The sequence below is a fragment of the Triturus cristatus genome, chromosome 12, assembly GCF_964204655.1.
Source record: "Triturus cristatus chromosome 12, aTriCri1.1, whole genome shotgun sequence".
Lineage (NCBI taxonomy): Eukaryota > Metazoa > Chordata > Amphibia > Caudata > Salamandridae > Triturus > Triturus cristatus.
Window position 1 is genome coordinate 576,715,735 of NC_140595.1, and position 17,396 is coordinate 576,733,130.

Consider the following 17,396-nt stretch of genomic DNA (forward strand, 5'->3'; position numbering starts at 1 on the left):
CTTCTGGAGGTTTACGCCATTCAGTTGGCTCTGAAGGACCTTCCTCTCATCCGCCAACGGGAAGCCAGTCTCGGTCTTCATAGACAACACATCCATCATGCGACATGGGGTAGTGAATCCAGTTGCCAGCAGACGATACATTTCTTCACGGCTGGATCTTCTAGGGATCTCCCCGACAGTAAACTATTTAGCGGTATGGCTGACTGCCACAGTGGAAGAGCTCAGCAGATGCCATCTAGTTGACCATAAATGGCATCTCTGGCTGGAGCTGGGGCAAGGCGTCTTCACCCGGTGGAGTGTGCCTTGGTTAAATCGCCACTGCTGAGAAAATGCAATGCCACGATTGTTGTGCACAACAGTTTTTGTCCAGGGGTTCCTTGAGAGACGTGTTTCGCCTGCAGTGCAGTGGGACATCTTCTCTGTACTTCTTTCCTCCCCTGCCTCTCTAGCTTCTCCTGCCCCTTTAGCTTCTCCTACCCCTTTAGCCTCTCCTACCCCAGGATTTGAAGAAAATCAGGACAGGCTTGGTATATGCCATCCTGATTACTCCACACTGGGCCAGTAGAGTGTTGGACCCTGAAATGTTGAGTCAGAGCATGTGGGTCCCACACCCAAGCCTCCTCGACCTATGCCTCCATACATGGTGGACTGAATGGCAGCAAATGGGGACTAACCTTTACACTGCAACTGTCACAACTCATGCCATTACCCTGCATGCCGTTGCAAGCAAATGGTGTGCAGCTGTGGGTAGAAGGTGTTGAATTTAACTCCAATACCTTCTCTACTGTTGCACAGACTGGAGTTGTAATAGAAAATTAAACTATTCCAACTTCCAGCACTCCCCCGACAGCAAGTCGGGGTAAAGTTTTGCGCTTCAACGGCATGCGAGGTAATGGCATGCATTGTAACGTCCCATAACAGAGACAATGAGCAGTTTTGATTCACCTGCTGAAATAGTTCTTGCAGCATCCACTACTTCATCAGGTAAATCCCATCATAAACCCATCTAACAAAAGTATATGCTCTGGTTGTTGGGAATAGTCCAGCAAGTCTATGACCGGTACTGTTACATGTTGTTTTGCGACCCTTTCAGCATTTCTACAATTGCTTAGCCAGTCTTCATTAGTCAAGTCAACAGGTGTGATGTCTTTTCTAAAGGCACTGATATACATGTTTACAACTGTGTCTTTCATTATGCTTCTGAGGGACCTTAGCTTGGTCCTTGTGTTCCTGATTTGCACACCCTTTGAGTCTATGCAGAATTGCTCCATAAGATTGCTGATAATCAAAATAATTTTCCTTATTTGTGAGCTGCAGGCTCTGTCAGTGCATCCTCCATTCACCCCCTTCGTAACTTGGTGCTGCAAACTCAAACTTAATTTCTACCGAAAGTCACGCCCCCCTCCCCCTTCCATGTAAAATGTCCAATTGCTTTTCCTGCTTTCTTCTCTCTGCCAACCCCTCAAGTAAGGAGGGAGGAGAGGCTTTACGAGCTGGAACCAAATGGAGCCATCCATTTTTTCATCAAGCCCACAAGAGAGTACAGAGAAGATGACCAGCTCTTTGTGGGTTTTACTTGAGCACAAATGGGGAAGGCGGTGCAGAAAAGAACCCTGTCCAGGTGGACCATCTGTGACAAGTAGTAGTGTTGGACATCCACCAGGCTGCTACATGGGCATCCGTGCACCCATTCACCACACACCAATGCTTCGGCAATCAAGTTTGCAAAGAGTGACATTTCTCCCTCTTGATCCTGCAGGACGTCTGAGAATCTAATAGATTCAGCTTGCTACCAGTTCCAGTCAGTCTCTTTTAATCCACATATGAAGGTGTAGAAACAAAAGTCAAGATAAACTGATTATGTATGGCTCCACGCCATCTTTTCTGGAGGCCATATGGGGTTGACATGAAGTCCAATGGAGCCATGTGCAGGTGCTTAGGAGCGGTTGCTTTGAAAACAATCTTGCTCCAGTCTGGCATCTATGGGATAGTCACAAGGTGAGGAATCGGAAGTTAGAGTATCCACCAGAAAGAGTCCTACCAAAGGTAACTAATTGTTCCTTCAATGAAGATGTAAATTATGATTTGTGCATGACTGGAAAGAATGCAGCAGTGAAAAATGGTTCTACAACTGGTCTGTTTTTAGAGGAGACAAGCCTATCTCCCACAGTCCAGTTCTTTTTCTGACTGAAACTCTTTTTGAGGTACTAAATGCTGTCCTCTGGATGCCCTACCTCTATGCCTTGCGCAATTCCCTTTCCCTTTGCGTACATGTCAGATACACGGCAAGAGGAAGAGGTGTGGCGCCGCGGCCAGGGCGACTGACTCCGGAATCTGGGGATCACGGTTCGATCGCCGGCGGCAGATTAGCCCAGCACCATGTGACTCTGGGCAATAGCTTGCTTAATCTGCCCAATGGCCCCCAGCGCCTAGAGACCCTTATGGGTGATTCTTCGCGCTTTACAAATGTGGATTATTATTATTATATTATACGGCACTGGCGCACAGGCAAAGGCTTTGCCTCATTTGCATGGGGCAATGCCGCCATTCAGGTGGAAAAAATACTCCCTTCGCATTGTGTGGGTGTTCATTCAGATTTTGTGTTCGGATAAGAAAAGAAATGTAGTGTGGGTGTGAACTTGGGTTTCCTTTGAGGATAAGGTAAGCGATTTCAGACCTTTTATTCTTTTGCCCATTCTACACGGTAGAGCGGAAAAAAATCATTATCCCACTGCTGAAAAAATTCTGCATCCGATCGCACAAACAAGCTCTTGAAACTTTCTGATTATTGGAAACTCCGTTCATATGTTTTATGTTTGCTAATTTCCTGCTTCCGTTCTTAAAATCAGAAAAATGCACTTTAATCCACATGGGGCACACTTTTAGAACTTGCACTACCATCTATTAGTGGGTGAAAGCCGTTTTATGTATATGGTTTTATGACTTTTTAAATCAATTTAATATCGGTTTCATGAACTTAACATCATCTTTTTAATAATTGCCAAAGCTGAATTTCTGTTTTATATGATGTATTTCACTTTTCAATGATCTTATGTACTTTTTATGCATTTATTCGGATGCGAAATAAAGATGTGATTGATTGATTGAAGATAAGCGATGTTGCAGATGACTTTACCTTTCCGTTTATTAGACCAGTTTCATGGCCATGCTTGCAGTTTTTTAATTAAATATTTTACTTGTTGTGTTACTTAAACCATTGTATTGTTTTCCCACAGAAGTTCCTCAAGGTCCCAGCTAATGGACTTGGAGTGAATGTTGCAAATCGCGATGGCTTTACTCCTTTGCATATCGCTGCACAATATGGGCATGCTGTTTTGGTCTCTCTTCTGGTAAAGCATGGTGCAAGTGTTGGTGCCAGAAATGCAATTCAAGCTGTACCACTTCATCTAGCCTGCCAAGCAGGAAATATGCAGGTAAACTGCGCTTTTTGGAAGGGCCTCTTCAACTTTCATACTATAGTCACAGTGATTTTGGTAACATAATTGAGAGTTTTTGTAAAGATTCTTCTTAAGAATGGAATTGAATTGGGTATGCATATTGCGAAACTGTTATGGCACCTGACTGAACTATTAAAGACTATCCTGTTGTATTTTGTTGAATATATTTTGTAGAGTATTCGGAGTAGCTAGCAAATGTATGAGAATCTAAGAGTAAATGCCTCGAACCATTATTATTATAAACATGACAATAGGAAATATACATCTAAAGGGTTTGCGTAATCTTTGCCAAAAACCTAGCGGCATTTAAAGCAGCTATAACAAACCTATTAGTGAAGTGTACACAATAGTTACTGAGTAAGTGTTTGTTTCTCCCTCTGTGTATTTGTGATCATTCAGTAACCTAACATAGATGTTTTTAACATCTTTGGACTATAGAATATGGTCACCACCAGGCATCTGACTAATGTATTTGTTCTGCCATAAAAGATTTCAATGTCTGGGTCACACTAGAGGTTACGGTGTATATGCTTATGCCTACACTTTCTGTAAAGGTGTACTTTTCATGGGATTCAAAGCTATCTCAGATTCCTGTCTATAGAATATCACCTATTTCCAGGAGTAGTGATAATCTTGAAGCAGAGTTTCTGTGCTCATGCCCCCTCTGCCCCCCATTTCCCACTTTACTGACAGGGATCAGAAATGATGGGGAAGTTGGTGTTTTTCAAACCAAATTAGCATAATTCATTCAGCTGTTTTTGGCACCAAGTTTAAGTGTGAATATTGGTTTTGAAAACCACTGAGATGGATGAGAAGCTTATGACTGTGGGTTTCTTTATCTTCTCAATGATCCTCTTCTCCTGGGAACACCTATGTGGCCACTGATACACACCATTGACTACACATGCAGCTTTTCCAAAGTAGTAAAGGTCCACAGATTTTTACTCTGCCACGCAGGATCTGGTTTTAGTGCCTGACATTTACTGATTTTGCACATCTTAAACTGAACTGTAGGGCTTAAAACGTTTTTGGAAACATTTCATGCTACCCTGTCTGTCTCTTCCTCACCCCACTCTTGACTTTGGAACACTGGCTGTAGAAGAAAGCACAAACTACACCTCCTTCGGTGATTGGATACATATAATAGGGGTGTTGATAGTGGCCTCTTTGATAAGCTGTTAATTAGTTCACCACTTACTTCTCTTGTCCACACAGAATTATTTTTGAGAAGGTAGGGTTCATTCTCCTCACTTTGCTCTTCTATAAAGTCACCTCACCTGTGTCAACATACCGGTCTTGTTTTACAGATTCCTTTCCTCCTGTGGTAAAACACCCATCAAATTTAATGCTGTGACTATAATCTGTATACATGTTTTCACAGCAAGGAAGAGGGATCTGTTAGCCAAGTAATTTATTTAGGATCTGGGTTTCAGTGTCTCAACCTGAGGCAATTTCAGCTCACTCCCATCCTATGCCACACTATGAAATGACTAAAGCGAGACCTGTTGTTTTCAATGACTTCTGTATTGCTCTCCTCCTTTGATATTGACTTGAATTTGATGCATTCCTTGCGTATGATCCAGTACCTTATCAAAATGATATTGAGGAGGAGAGGATCACCTTTGCACCCTCACTTCACCTGATGACGGTCTATGTTTGAATGTGTAGAGTGCCAGTAGCCTTGACACTTCTCCAATCAATCAGGGGACTTATAAGCACACTACTCACCTGTGAGGGTCTCAAGGCGTGGGTGGGGGGGGGTTCAGCAGATCCGTTCATGCGAAAAGCCAGGTCTTCAGAGCCTTCTTGAAGGTGTTCAGGGAGGGGGCGAGTCTGATGCCGCTGGGGAAGCTCGTTCCAGGTCTTGGCTGCGATGTAGGAGAAGGATCTTCCCCCAGTTCTGGCCCCAGCGTGGACCCTAAGTCCACGCTGGGGCCCTTAGCACCCATCCCTTGCCCCTATCCTTCACTTGGTAAAGTGCTGCCTTTGGTGTGGTATTATGCAGGACCATGGAGGTTTTGGATTTGCAGTTGCCTACTGTGGACACACTTGCGCTAGTTTCTTGACCAAAATTCCTCAACCTGGGCTATCTACATCTGGCCTGTTGTTGCCTAAATGACCCCCTCACAGATGGCCTTTCTGTGGGTTGGTTCAGACCTTGTTCTAGTTTCCCTGGTGAGCTGCCCGTTTGCATAGCGCCATAGTAAGTTCAGGACAACCAGGCTATAATCCCAATGTTTCAGGTAGGAGCCTTTGTTCTGGCCCACAAGCTTATGAGACCTATTGGTCTCCTGGCATCGTGTACACTGCTAGTGCCTCATGGCCATTGGCACATACATACTTTGCAGTGGAACCTTTGGCTACAGTGAGGCCAGCAGTGGGCGTACCTCCCGGACAACATTAGTTTCTCAGACAAGGTGGTCCAGGACTTTCAGTTGTGGATAACGGATGCCAATCTAACATGTAGCAGACAGTTCTCCTTACTCTATCCAAAGCTCTCACTTGTGATAGATGCATCAAACATGGGATGTGGGGGCCACCTGGACAACATGAAGATCAGAAGACTCTGGTCTCTGATGCAGCAAAGGCATTTTCCAGAGCAGTGTGACCTCAACGTAGGTGTGGATGGTGAACTCCGCTTAGTTTGTGGAGTTTTCCACGCTTCGTGGCATTCCGAAAAACTCACCTCCGGGAAGCGGAGATTTTTCCTTGCTTGCGCTCACCAACGTCGAGTTTGCAAGCAAGGAAAATCCACCTCCCGGCGAGATCTCACCGCAGGCGGTCGCGGATGTTCGCGACCGCTCACGTTGAGAAATCTTCCGCACTCATTGAGAAAGTTGCCGCTCGGGTAGAAAATCTACTTGAGCGGCAAAAAAAGAAGTAGCACACTCTTGCACTGTGCATGGTGCTGTTCATGCTGATTTTACAGCGCGGGACAAACACCCGGCTCTGAAAATCAACACGAACGGCATGACCGAATGCACTCCGCCACTTGCGGAAACTCCACGCGGCGTTGTTTTTGGACACTTCGCAGAGTTCCACATAGCGGAACTCCGCTCAGGCCTACCTTTCTACCTTGCATCATGGGTAGGTCTGTCCAGTTTCTGACAGACAACTCAACTGCCATGTTCTACTATAACAAGTAGGGCGGCATGAGGTCTTTCAGCCTGTCTGGTGACTCTGCAGCTGTTGCTGGCTCATGGGATTTCATGGAGGTAAGCCACCTAGCTGGCTCCCTCAGCATCAGGGCAGATGAACTCACTAGCGTCATTTTGCCAACCACGATTGGCATCTGCTTTTGGAAGTGGCACATGATGTGTTTTCCCAGTAGGGTGTGCCCATAGTAGATCTGTTCGCTTCCCCCATAAAGACACCATGTCTGACCATTTGAGCCTTAAAAGTTTCTTCTCCAGTTTCTCTGGGAGAATCGTACTCCCCTCACTGAGGTTCAGGCCTCCTTTACACCTTTACGCCACTATTGCTCACCCCACATGTCTAAAGGAACCCCAAGAGGCACTGACCACAGCTCACCCTGATAGCCCCAGATTGAGTCCAGAGAGTCTGTTGTTCTGAACTGGTGTGTTGAGATTATGCCCTCCACTTCTGCTACCTTATTGAGAGGACCTACTGCTGCAGCAGCATGGCATGGTCCTACACCCGAAACTAGACAATCTACACCTTTATGCATGGAGATTGAGCGGAACCACTTGAGTGATTTTGTTGCCATCGAATGTTGTGTATATGATCCTGGTTGCTCGCTGCCTTTCTATGAAATCTGTCTGTGCTGGCCACTGGAGCTGTCTGCTCTCTTGAAGCCATATTGTATGATATCCTTTTGTTGTTTTCATCTCTGGCCCAGGGAGGTGTATTGTGAGCACTGTTAAAAGTTACTTATCAGCACTTTTAGACTTTCTGTTTGCCAAATCAACCCTCCTTATTCATCTGTTGTGATGCCTTTTTTTAAAAAGCTTATATATATATTTCCGCCTTTTATGATGTCGCTCTGGGAATTGGATGCGGTTCTTACATTTTTTGATGTGCACACCATTTAGGACTATGCAGAGTAAGTGAGGTTATTGGCTCTTAAAACCGTCCTCCATATTGTGATTTTCTCAGGATGTATGCTGGGTCTACTGGTGTTGGCATCCTATAACACCTTCTTTTCTGTCAGATTGGTGTTTAGGATGAGACCATCCTTCTGAAGATAGTGTCGCCCTTCCATGTGGGTGTAGTCAATCACACTCTCTAGGTTTTTTTTCTGCCACATCCCTTTAAGGAGAAGTTAAGGTTGCACTATCTGGATCCTAAGGAGGCCACTAGTTTCTACTTTGATAATTCTAAAGAGCAGGTGGTGTGCCACCAATGTGAAAATAGGAACGATGGTCCAAAAATGGACCATGTCAGGGTGAATTGTACTTTGTATCAAACTGTGCTATGCTTTAATGAAGAAAGAGCCATATGAGGGGCTTTGGGTCCTTTCCATAAGTACAAAAGGCACCACTATGACCTTGGCGTGGGGTGTTCTTGTATTATACATCCTCCAGGTTACGACATGGGCATCAATCCACACCTTCATTAGGCACTGTTGCATCAATTTTCATATCCACAGGGAGGGCCATTTTGCCCGCTCAATCCTGCTGGACTCCCTAGTGGTAAAGTTCACTTTTCAGACCCATCGCCTTTTTGTAGGTATTGGTTTGGTAACAGTTCAATAGGTGAGGAATCTGCAGTTAGAAGTATCCATTTGAAGACAAGTTACCTACCATCAGTGGTGCTCTTTCTCCTGGATACTCTGTTTAACAGCAGATTCCCAGCACCCACCTGACTGTCCATTCTATTGAGCGGCCTTCCTCTGATTGATAAGGCCCAGAGTTAGGTGTTGCACACTGTTTATTTCCACAGTTGTTAGTCTTCTTGTATCAAAGTGGGCAGAATGTGTGAAACACAGGGATGGCACCTCTATGTAGCTCCTTGTTATCACATCCAGAGGTGATGCGGAGTTGACACAGTGGCTGACTGTGCCACCATCGGCCTGTGGGAGCTAGCACAGAAATTTCCGGTTACAGTCTGGGATGATTCAAAAGGTGATGAATCTTTAGTTGGAGTATTTGTACAGAAAAAGTGTTACCAAAGGTATTTTTTTTTTTAATGCATAGCAAACACGGATGTAATTTTGGGCTAGTGACAACTGTCTAACAGCTCAGTTTTCCATCCTTTTCTGTAATATGAGATACTTAAGTTCAATGAAAATCATCATGAGCTACTAATATTATTAGTGTTGTAATAGTGGCCATGTGAGACGTGATTACTTTAGTGCCACCAAGATTACTAGTAGTGATCGGCTAAGTTTATCAGGCAGGGTCGCTAGCAGAAATGTAAAAAAAAAAAAAAGGCTTGGTCAATTTCTAATGCCTCTACATGTGAAATACATAACAGCCATAGCTATAAAGCCCCTGATACCAATGTAATGAAAATAGTCTTCCCTAGGCAATATGATTTATCACTCTAATATCTGCTCTAAATATACTTTGGAAATCTAGCCATTTTTCTCCAAACATCAACTGAGTTCTGAAAATGTTATGTGTATTTGTAAAGCACACTATCACCCATGAGGATATACTGGCCCTACATAGGTGTGTGAGCCTAGCCTTACCTAAGGTTGAAAAGCCAGGTCTTCAGCTTCTTGCGTATTCAAGAAGAGAGGAGGGGGCTCTGATTTGGAGAGGGAACGATTTAAGAGCCTGCTTGTTCTCCTGGTCTGGTTCTGTGTATGCGTGGGAAGGTTGCGATTAGGATTCCTGCAGAGAGGAGGTGTCTGGATGGTTGGTGGAAGAAGATGCGACTGTTCAGGTAGGTATTATACATAATTTAGTCTTGAATATACACTGTCAATGTTGTTACACATATTAATTCTTCCAAGCAAAAACTTCAAATTCAGTAGGCTGAGGTGTACACAGGAGAGCTACTTTGCAGGTAGCTGGTGAGATACCAGTAGCTCATGAGGTACTCGTTGGAGAAACCCGATATAGGATGTTCTAATATGCACATGTAAATAGACCTATATCGTTGCAATTAATACCAGTGGGAACAACCTGTCAAAAAAAGCTTGCAAAAGCATTTCAAATTCTGTATTTGGCTAGTGGAAATATCATACTGCGACTTTATCCCTTTTTTAAAAAAAAGAGATTGGTCAAATTAATAACACTTTTTCTGTCTTGTAGGTGGTGAAGTGTCTTTTTGATTACAATGCAAAAGGGAATAAGAAAGATAATAATGGATGTACACCTTTGATGTATGCTTGTTTGAATGGTCTGCATGAAGTTGCTGCATTATTGTTGGAGGTAAGAATATTTTCTAATGTTTTTCTGATAGCAATTTTTATATCACTTATTGCTTGATCAAATGGAAGGAAATGTTGCCATTGTGTCTTTTGCAGTGCATCTTAAACACACAGAAATGAGGTGCAATCGAACAGTGAATGAAGCTTACGTTTAGGTGGTTTATCTAAATGTGCTACATGAACCATGATTTAGTCTTTTTTTCTGCTATTATACTGCTTAGTGGTTGAAACTCTCCTTGCCCTCGATTTTAATGGAAATAAAAGCTAGAAACAATTGCGTCATTGGATTTTATCTTTTATCTTTTATTTCCATTAAACTGCGTCATTGGATTTTAGGGCGGCATGGCCAAGCAGGCTACGATGGTGGATGTGCTTTAGCAGCGCTCTGTGCTTTCCACCCTGCTAACGCATTAAATCTGCACCTTGATCCCAGCATCTGTGCTATATTTTTATCCTCTTGAGGTGCACTGAGTGACGGCGGCACACCACCCATGGATTGAGCTATTTTCATGCCCCCGCACTGTGTACGACAACTGGATTGTCAGCCACACAGTCGGGGGTGAGGGGGGGGATGGTGTGCTGTCTTACGATCTGAAGCACAGTCCCGCTACCTAGTGGGCCCCGCCTGTCGCTGCACCTTCCTACTCAACCCCCAAGACCTGCGACCGGAGACTTGGGGTCCCTGGTCGCAGAACTAAGCTACATAAGGGATGACAACAGGAAGCTCGCGGATCTGGTGACTAAAGGGAGATAACTCTAGCTGCAATACAGACCCAGACAGCAGACTACCAATGTTCCATTAGACACCTGCATGAGCTGTTTAGCACATTGGAGGAGAGGTCAGATGATGCTGAAGGCCACTCACTTAGGAGCAATGTTTGGATCCTGGGCATACCAAAAGGCCTGGTTTTGGTAATTAGTCCCCTTCTAGGACAAGAACACTACTTGTTCACAGTGCTCAAGGATGATGTACATGTGATGCAATCGACAGGGTTCTTCCTGCAGCTACTCCTCAGTCCATGGATGGGGTGAGGTGGTCCTGGCCACGGTGTTGATGTCCCTCAAAGTCCTTTCGGTCCTTGTAGAAGTCTAGTCACCCGGTATCACGGTCACAGTCAAATCCTTCTCTGGCCGAAAACTCGTCTCCTGGACTACCAAGCTGCACTCTGAAGACTCTCCTGGGTCCAGTAGACTGTGGTGCAATTTTAAGTGTTGGGTCTTGGCCTCTGGTGCTGCACGGCAGTGATTGGTGGTGGTGTGAAGATTCTGGGCTACCAACTTGCCCCAGCCGGCTTATTCAGCTGTTGTGGCCCTGTGCTGCGAACAGGCGGTCACCCAACTGACCCATGGAGTTCCTTGTTTCTTCTGGGCTCCGGAGATGACTTCTCCACAAGCAGCACGCAGCAGACACAATCCCTTCTAATTTGCTAGCCACTAGGTGAAGCCCACACTAGTGCAGCCTCTTTGCCGGCTTCTCAGTGCAGCAGGGCAGCCCTCCTTGGTTCCTTCTTCCAGTCTAGATCTGAGTTCTGGGTGCTTGGGGTACCCTTTTTATGATCAGAATGTTACCTCTGGGTTGATGTGGCCAGTAGCCAATAGACTACTAGGTTACCTCCCTCGTGTTGACCACTCCCTTGGAAGTATGGTATCTGGCTATCCCAGGGTGCACAGTTCTTTCCACTCCTAACATGACAGAACCCCTCTCTCGGCACACAGAGCTCTCTAGCCCAACCCAGGAAGGCATGGGGGAGCAGCCGGTTTCCCCTTCCCTGTCCCTAGTGCCAGCCTGTCTACCTAGATAGTGGAGCAGCCCCTCTTCCAAGTGTTAGCCATTTGCCCTTCAAAGGCCGCTTCTCCTTTGAAGCTCACCTTTTGGGCCAACACCTGTGTGGCTTCCTGCAGGAGGGAGAGAACAGCTCACTTCAGTGCAGGCTTCTATTGTCTCCTTTCCAGGGTGCCGTTGGTACCTCTCTCCAGGAGGGCAGAAAGCCCTCTCTGGGACAGGCTCCTTGTGCAGTCGTCAAGGACACAGGAGACTAAAGGCAACAAAGTAGTAGCTTTGTAAAAGTTGCACATTGCAACATGTTACATTAATTTTGACTTGAGCACTAAGTTGAGCTCAATGTAACGAGTTGTTTAGTACCTTGGAGTATACTAACTTTGGTTGCACTGTTCAGGAGTTAGCACAACTAAGTGGTCAGTGTTTAACCCTGTACTCGCCAATGGGGCGACCAAATCTTTCAACAGTAAAAAGTTTCACGTTTTTACTGCCAGATGATGTAAAATACATGTTCTGCCGGTGAAATATGCTGAACTCTGCTTTTGAGCTCAGTAGTCCTGCCAAAGGGGTGACTTACACATATTGCTGAGTGAGGTTTGGCTTTGCCATTGCTTGACAGTCAGGCTAGGAGTTTAAAACTGCTTTTCCAGTCTCTAGTGGTGGACTGGAAGACTCGTTTTACTGTTGTCATACCCAGGGTGGCACTACCAGTGCAGCAATCTCTGGGGTGACACTCTAACATACATTCCCTGGGTACCATATACTAGGCACTTATGTGTAAGTTAGCCTATGCTAATTGGGTATAGCTAATGTAAGATGCACCGTTTAGGGTCAGGGCACTGCCATGGAGGTCAAATTAGCAGGGCTTTGTGCACTCTGACTTGAAAAACCAGCAGCATCAGTCCAAAAACTTGGGGGTGGCCATACAAAAAAGAGGCTTTTCCTTACAGTTAGGTTTGCTGATAGTTGTCGTCCACTTAAGAAGGGGGGTTTATAATACTCACCCCTGTATGGGCGGCTGTCCCGTCAAGGCAAAGTCAGAAGTGCGTCCAGGTGTCTCAGACAACTGTACAGTTAGGGAAAACACTTTAATTCACTGTCCATTTAAAAAGGTTAAATCTTGTTTCAGCTTGACAGATCATGTTTTAGGCATAATAAATGTAAGAAAATGCAGCTGTTTATTTGATTACCCTCAAGTTTTGGACTGGTGCGGCTGGTTTTTCAACTCTGAAAGTACACCGAGTCTGCCAGCCAGGCTTCAGTACCAGTGCTCTGACCCTTAAAAAGGTATATGTCTAATTGGCTCCACCACAATTGACAAAAGCTTATTTTCTTGCAAGTCCCTAGTAAATGGCACTAGAGGTACCTAGAGCCTGTAAGTTAAACTGTTCCTCGTGGACTCTAGCACGTATTCTACTACCATGAGTATGACAAAGCAAAGCATGACTCTCAGCCTACCATTGCCAGCTTGCAGAGCATTTTACACTTCTAACAGAACTTTGTCATTTAAACCAATGGCAAAGCGAAGACCTTCCTTTTTAGGTTTCGCGCCTGCATGCTTGTGAAATCCATTGTATTCAATATAAATCTTAAAAGGGTCTTGCAGCCGTCTCCCTTGCTTTTCATTGGTTCCTGTGCCTGTCACTTACTTTTCCTCCAATTCCATTGGCTGTAGCATACTATTGTCTGCTGTTCCTCGTATATTTGCTCTTATCAGTGTCCCGAGTACTGTTTTCATCCACTTTTGGGGAATTTTTAAAAATGTTTTTACTGCACAACGCGTGCGCTCTGCTTGTTTTGTTTGTCCTCCACCTTCAGCACGTATTTGTCTGATGCCCTAATCTCCCTGTGTGAGCACGCATTTCAAGCGCTCACCGTGCAGCCCATCCTGCACCTCGACCCCCACAGCTTATACCAACAGGCGCACACCAAGAAAGCACTGCTTTTGTTCCACTGTTATTTCATATTAGTTTCAATTTCCCCTATTTTATGGCACTCTCAGATAATAGAGACGTTGTTTAATCTTTATTTGATAGGCTCCCATTTTTTAAAACTTACAGGATAAAGTTATATTATAATTCAACACGCTAATGATATTTGTGTGCTGGTTTCTTTCTGAAATTCATGCATGTCCGTCTGCAGAGTCATCAGTAAGCTTGTGAAATGCCTGGTAAATACTTCCGCCATATTATGGCCCAGGCTCTAACACTTTGCCTATATTGGACAGCGGCTCGTGAGCACAAAAGACGGTGTTTAGCTTCTGATTTTTAGGGACAGGAAAGGGGCCATTTTTCAGAACATTAATTATCTCTACACCAATTCCACTTACATTTCGTTTAAACATAGAAACCGAAAGCTTGTGTGTGTATGTGCTGTGGCTGCCATCTTCTGGCCATATGAAGCAACCCCAATGACAGATCACCGAGTTGTTCTCATGGGGAAAACGTTGGTGGTAGGAATTCACCATTTGGAAATACTGTAGAGCAGAGTTCTTCAAAGTAGGGAGTGAGCACCCGTGCTCAACCGGTCTCTTTAAGGCCTGTGAAATGATTATGAAGCAGTTTCTTGATTTTGCCAGTTAAGCTGTGGGTTGCTGTGTGGTAATGCAGTGGATCCGGTCTGAGCAGATCTGCATGATGCAAAAAGAGCTTGCTATGTGCGGTTAAAGTCCAATCCAGTCCGGGATTTGTAGCTCACTTTAATTTGTACAGGACAGACGGCAGTAGCCAGTAAAATAGTTCATCTAGTTATGGGAGCCAGGAGCTGAGAATATTATTTATTTTCTTAATAAGGCCTTAAGGAGTATAATCATTAAAAGATATATATATATATATATAACATATTTCAGTATACAATTGTAAATATCTATTTTATGTCTCCACAAGACATTACCACTTGACTTCATGCATCCATTCAACGCAATGCCTTATAAATTTCACATGTTCTAACAGCCATGATCCAACAGTTGTCAAGGTGTCCCACAGCCAACATGTGTTTAGCAAGTTGTAGCTTCTTTGGCACGGCGTGGGGTGCCACTGTTGCTAAAGTCAAGCACCTCTCTCGAGTACAGCTCGCCGCGGCATCTTTAAAGATGGGGCTTGTCTGTTGTTGGGCAGCTGTGACTGTCTGTCTCCCTTCCAATTCTCTTCCGCCTTGCTCAAACTCTGGGTCTCCTCTCTCTTACCCTGCAGATTCCTCCTTTCATCTCTCCCTTTCTCCACATCGCTCTCCCAAACCCTTGATATGAATATTTTGTTTGCTGTCTCTCATTTGCTCCCTCTCAGTCTCTTCTGCTTTCCTATTCACCTTCTGTTTTCTTTCTCAGCGCCCTCTGGCTGTCTGTCTCTCTCTCCCTCTCTCTCTGCAACTCTTTCCTCACTCTTGCTCACTTTTTCGCTCGCTGTCTTTCTCGCTTTGAGCCTGCCCTCCATGCTTTCTCTCTTGTACCTCTGTCTCTCTTAATCGCGTACTCTGTCTGATGTCACTTCTCCCTTTTCAATCCCCTGCTGCTCACTTGTGTTGCACTCCTCCACCCCTGTCCTCCTCTCGCTGTCCATTGTTTGTCCCCCATCCTTGCTCTCCTACCAATGTCTGCGATTTCCACCCACCTCCACCATCTTTCTTAATGTTGCTTTGCAACATGTGTAAAAATAAAATAAAAAACATGACAGAACCAATATATTTCACAAAGGTGAAACCCATTGGCTTTGTGCATGTTTGTTAATATTTGTAAGTTATCTCTAAGGCAGACCTACCAAGAACAAAAACGCAGACTGCATTATATTAAAAATATGGACATGTGTTTTATCAACTTTGCATGTCATGACTGTAAAAACCCTACATTGCTGTTTTTACTGTTGAGAGGCTAGCAGCCACATTGGCCAGTATGGAGTTACATACTCAGAACTTAGCAGTGCTAAGTTCTGAATGGACTACCAAATATGGTAAAACGTCAAAAGAATTGGTGCATTAATCCCAACTTGTTGCTCAATTTGAATTTAATCTAACTTGTCCACGGATGGCAACTTTAGGAAGTTGGCACTTTGTTGCCCAAAGTTTCTAGTGACATTTATGGTTGCACACAAGCTGCTGTCCTCAAGACAGCCTTTTGCCCTCCTGGGGTGAGGTGTGAATGAGCCTTGGTAAGGAACTCAAAGGATCTGCCAAGAGTTGGTGTGACACCCTCCCCCCCCCCCCCCCCCCTCTCCTGGCAGGATGGCCCATTTGGTTGTGAGTGCAAAAGGCGAGCTTCAAAGGGGAAGCCACCTTTGATGGGCAAATGGTAGTAACAACCAAGAGGGGCGGCTCTTTTGTTTTAGTGGCCAGGCTGGCATCTCGGACCGAGAGGAAAAAGTCATAGCCGAACCAGTTTTTCCATGGGCATGTGGCCCCCAGGCCTACACCTCTGGGGTGGATAAGTAGCTGCACACATCAAGAGAAAGGTTCTGCCATGTTGGAAGTGGGCAGAATGGTGCATTCTGGCATAGCCAAATGCCACACTTTGCTGAAATTTGTCACTAGGTGGGAGGGGACCTGTTAGCCCATTGGCTAGTAGTCTCAACATCCCAAGGTCCAGAAACAGAAATAAAAGTGGCACCCAGAACTCAGATTACGTATATACTGGAGAAAATACAGAAGGGCTGTCCTGCTGTTCTCTGGACCCAGCAAAGAGAGGCTGCACCAAAGACTGGACTGCTGCTAGGGCTATCAGAGAAAGGACTGTACCTGTGGTGTCCTGCTCCAGGAAAAGTAATCCCTGAGCCCCAGAGAGAGAGTGTGACTCCAAGTGTCCATTTGCCGACTCCCTATTCACAGGGCCATAAAAGATGAGAAATCTGCTCCTCTATGAGCCCAGCGATAAGAAGCCTGAGTGTCGCTGGACACCAAGGTGGGGAAATCTGGGAAACAGAGTCCTGACCTTCAAAGGTTTCACCCGCATCTGCTGGACCCAAGATAGTCATCTGAGTCCAATTTGGTCTCCTAGCAAGGAAGTTCTTTCTGCCAGTTAAAGGGAATCACTGGTTTTGCTATAACTGCCACTCCATGTTTGTGGGCTAGGTTGTGGTCACAGAAAGACCCCAATACTTGCTCAGCATCATGCATTCCTCACAGCAGGACCACTCCATTGATTTCTATGGAAGTTCACCCATAGACCCTAGAACTGGCCTGGAGACTGATTTAACTGCAAGGTAACTGTTCAACTGGACCTTATTGGTTCCTATGACTGGCTCCCTACCAGTGTTGGCTTTCACAAACATTCCCTTTGGGCCCATTTCAAGTCACTTGTGGCTAACCTTTAACCACGAGCTGCGATAGATTACAATTAAATATTGCAATGTGTGAAAAGCTATGATTTATTGTCTCTTTAAAAATTCATAACTCTGAAACCCTCCAGGGGATATTTGTTGTTGAGGTGTCTATTTAAAGATAAAAGTATAACGTGTTATACATTGATTTCAGATTTTTATTGTGTTTCATTTTCTTCTTATTCAACTATTTGGTACTTCTTAATGCTTTACACTTGTTCCTTTGATAAAGCCTGGCTGCTCTGAGTCACAGCCACCCAGAACTGAGCTAAGATTTTACAAACAAATGTCACTGGACCCAAAATGGAATTGTACTTTTATTTTACATGGTGAGGTTGCTCATCCACATCATATAATAAATCACTTTCCTCTCAATAATAAACTTTCAAAGATGAATTATGGTACAATCCGAAAAGCAGTGCTTTTCGGATATACAAGACATATGCCACCTGATGGTAAGAAATGCAAAGGTTTTGATGAGCATTGACCATGATTTAAGAATGTCACCAATA

At 44.7% G+C, this 17,396-nt stretch overlaps 1 protein-coding gene across 6 annotated transcripts in view; it reads left to right on the plus strand.

Annotated features, from left to right (window-relative positions):
- ANKRD27 (ankyrin repeat domain 27) overlaps positions 1-17,396 on the plus strand; it is a 595,879-nt gene that overhangs the window by 405,600 nt on the left and 172,883 nt on the right. For all 6 annotated transcript variants that reach the window (XM_085639132.1, XM_085639135.1, XM_085639137.1 and 3 more), the window contains 2 exons: positions 3,237-3,434; positions 9,680-9,799. In XM_085639132.1, the coding sequence (XP_085495258.1) occupies positions 3,237-3,434; positions 9,680-9,799 (318 nt within the window). The remainder of the gene's footprint in view (positions 1-3,236; positions 3,435-9,679; positions 9,800-17,396) is intronic.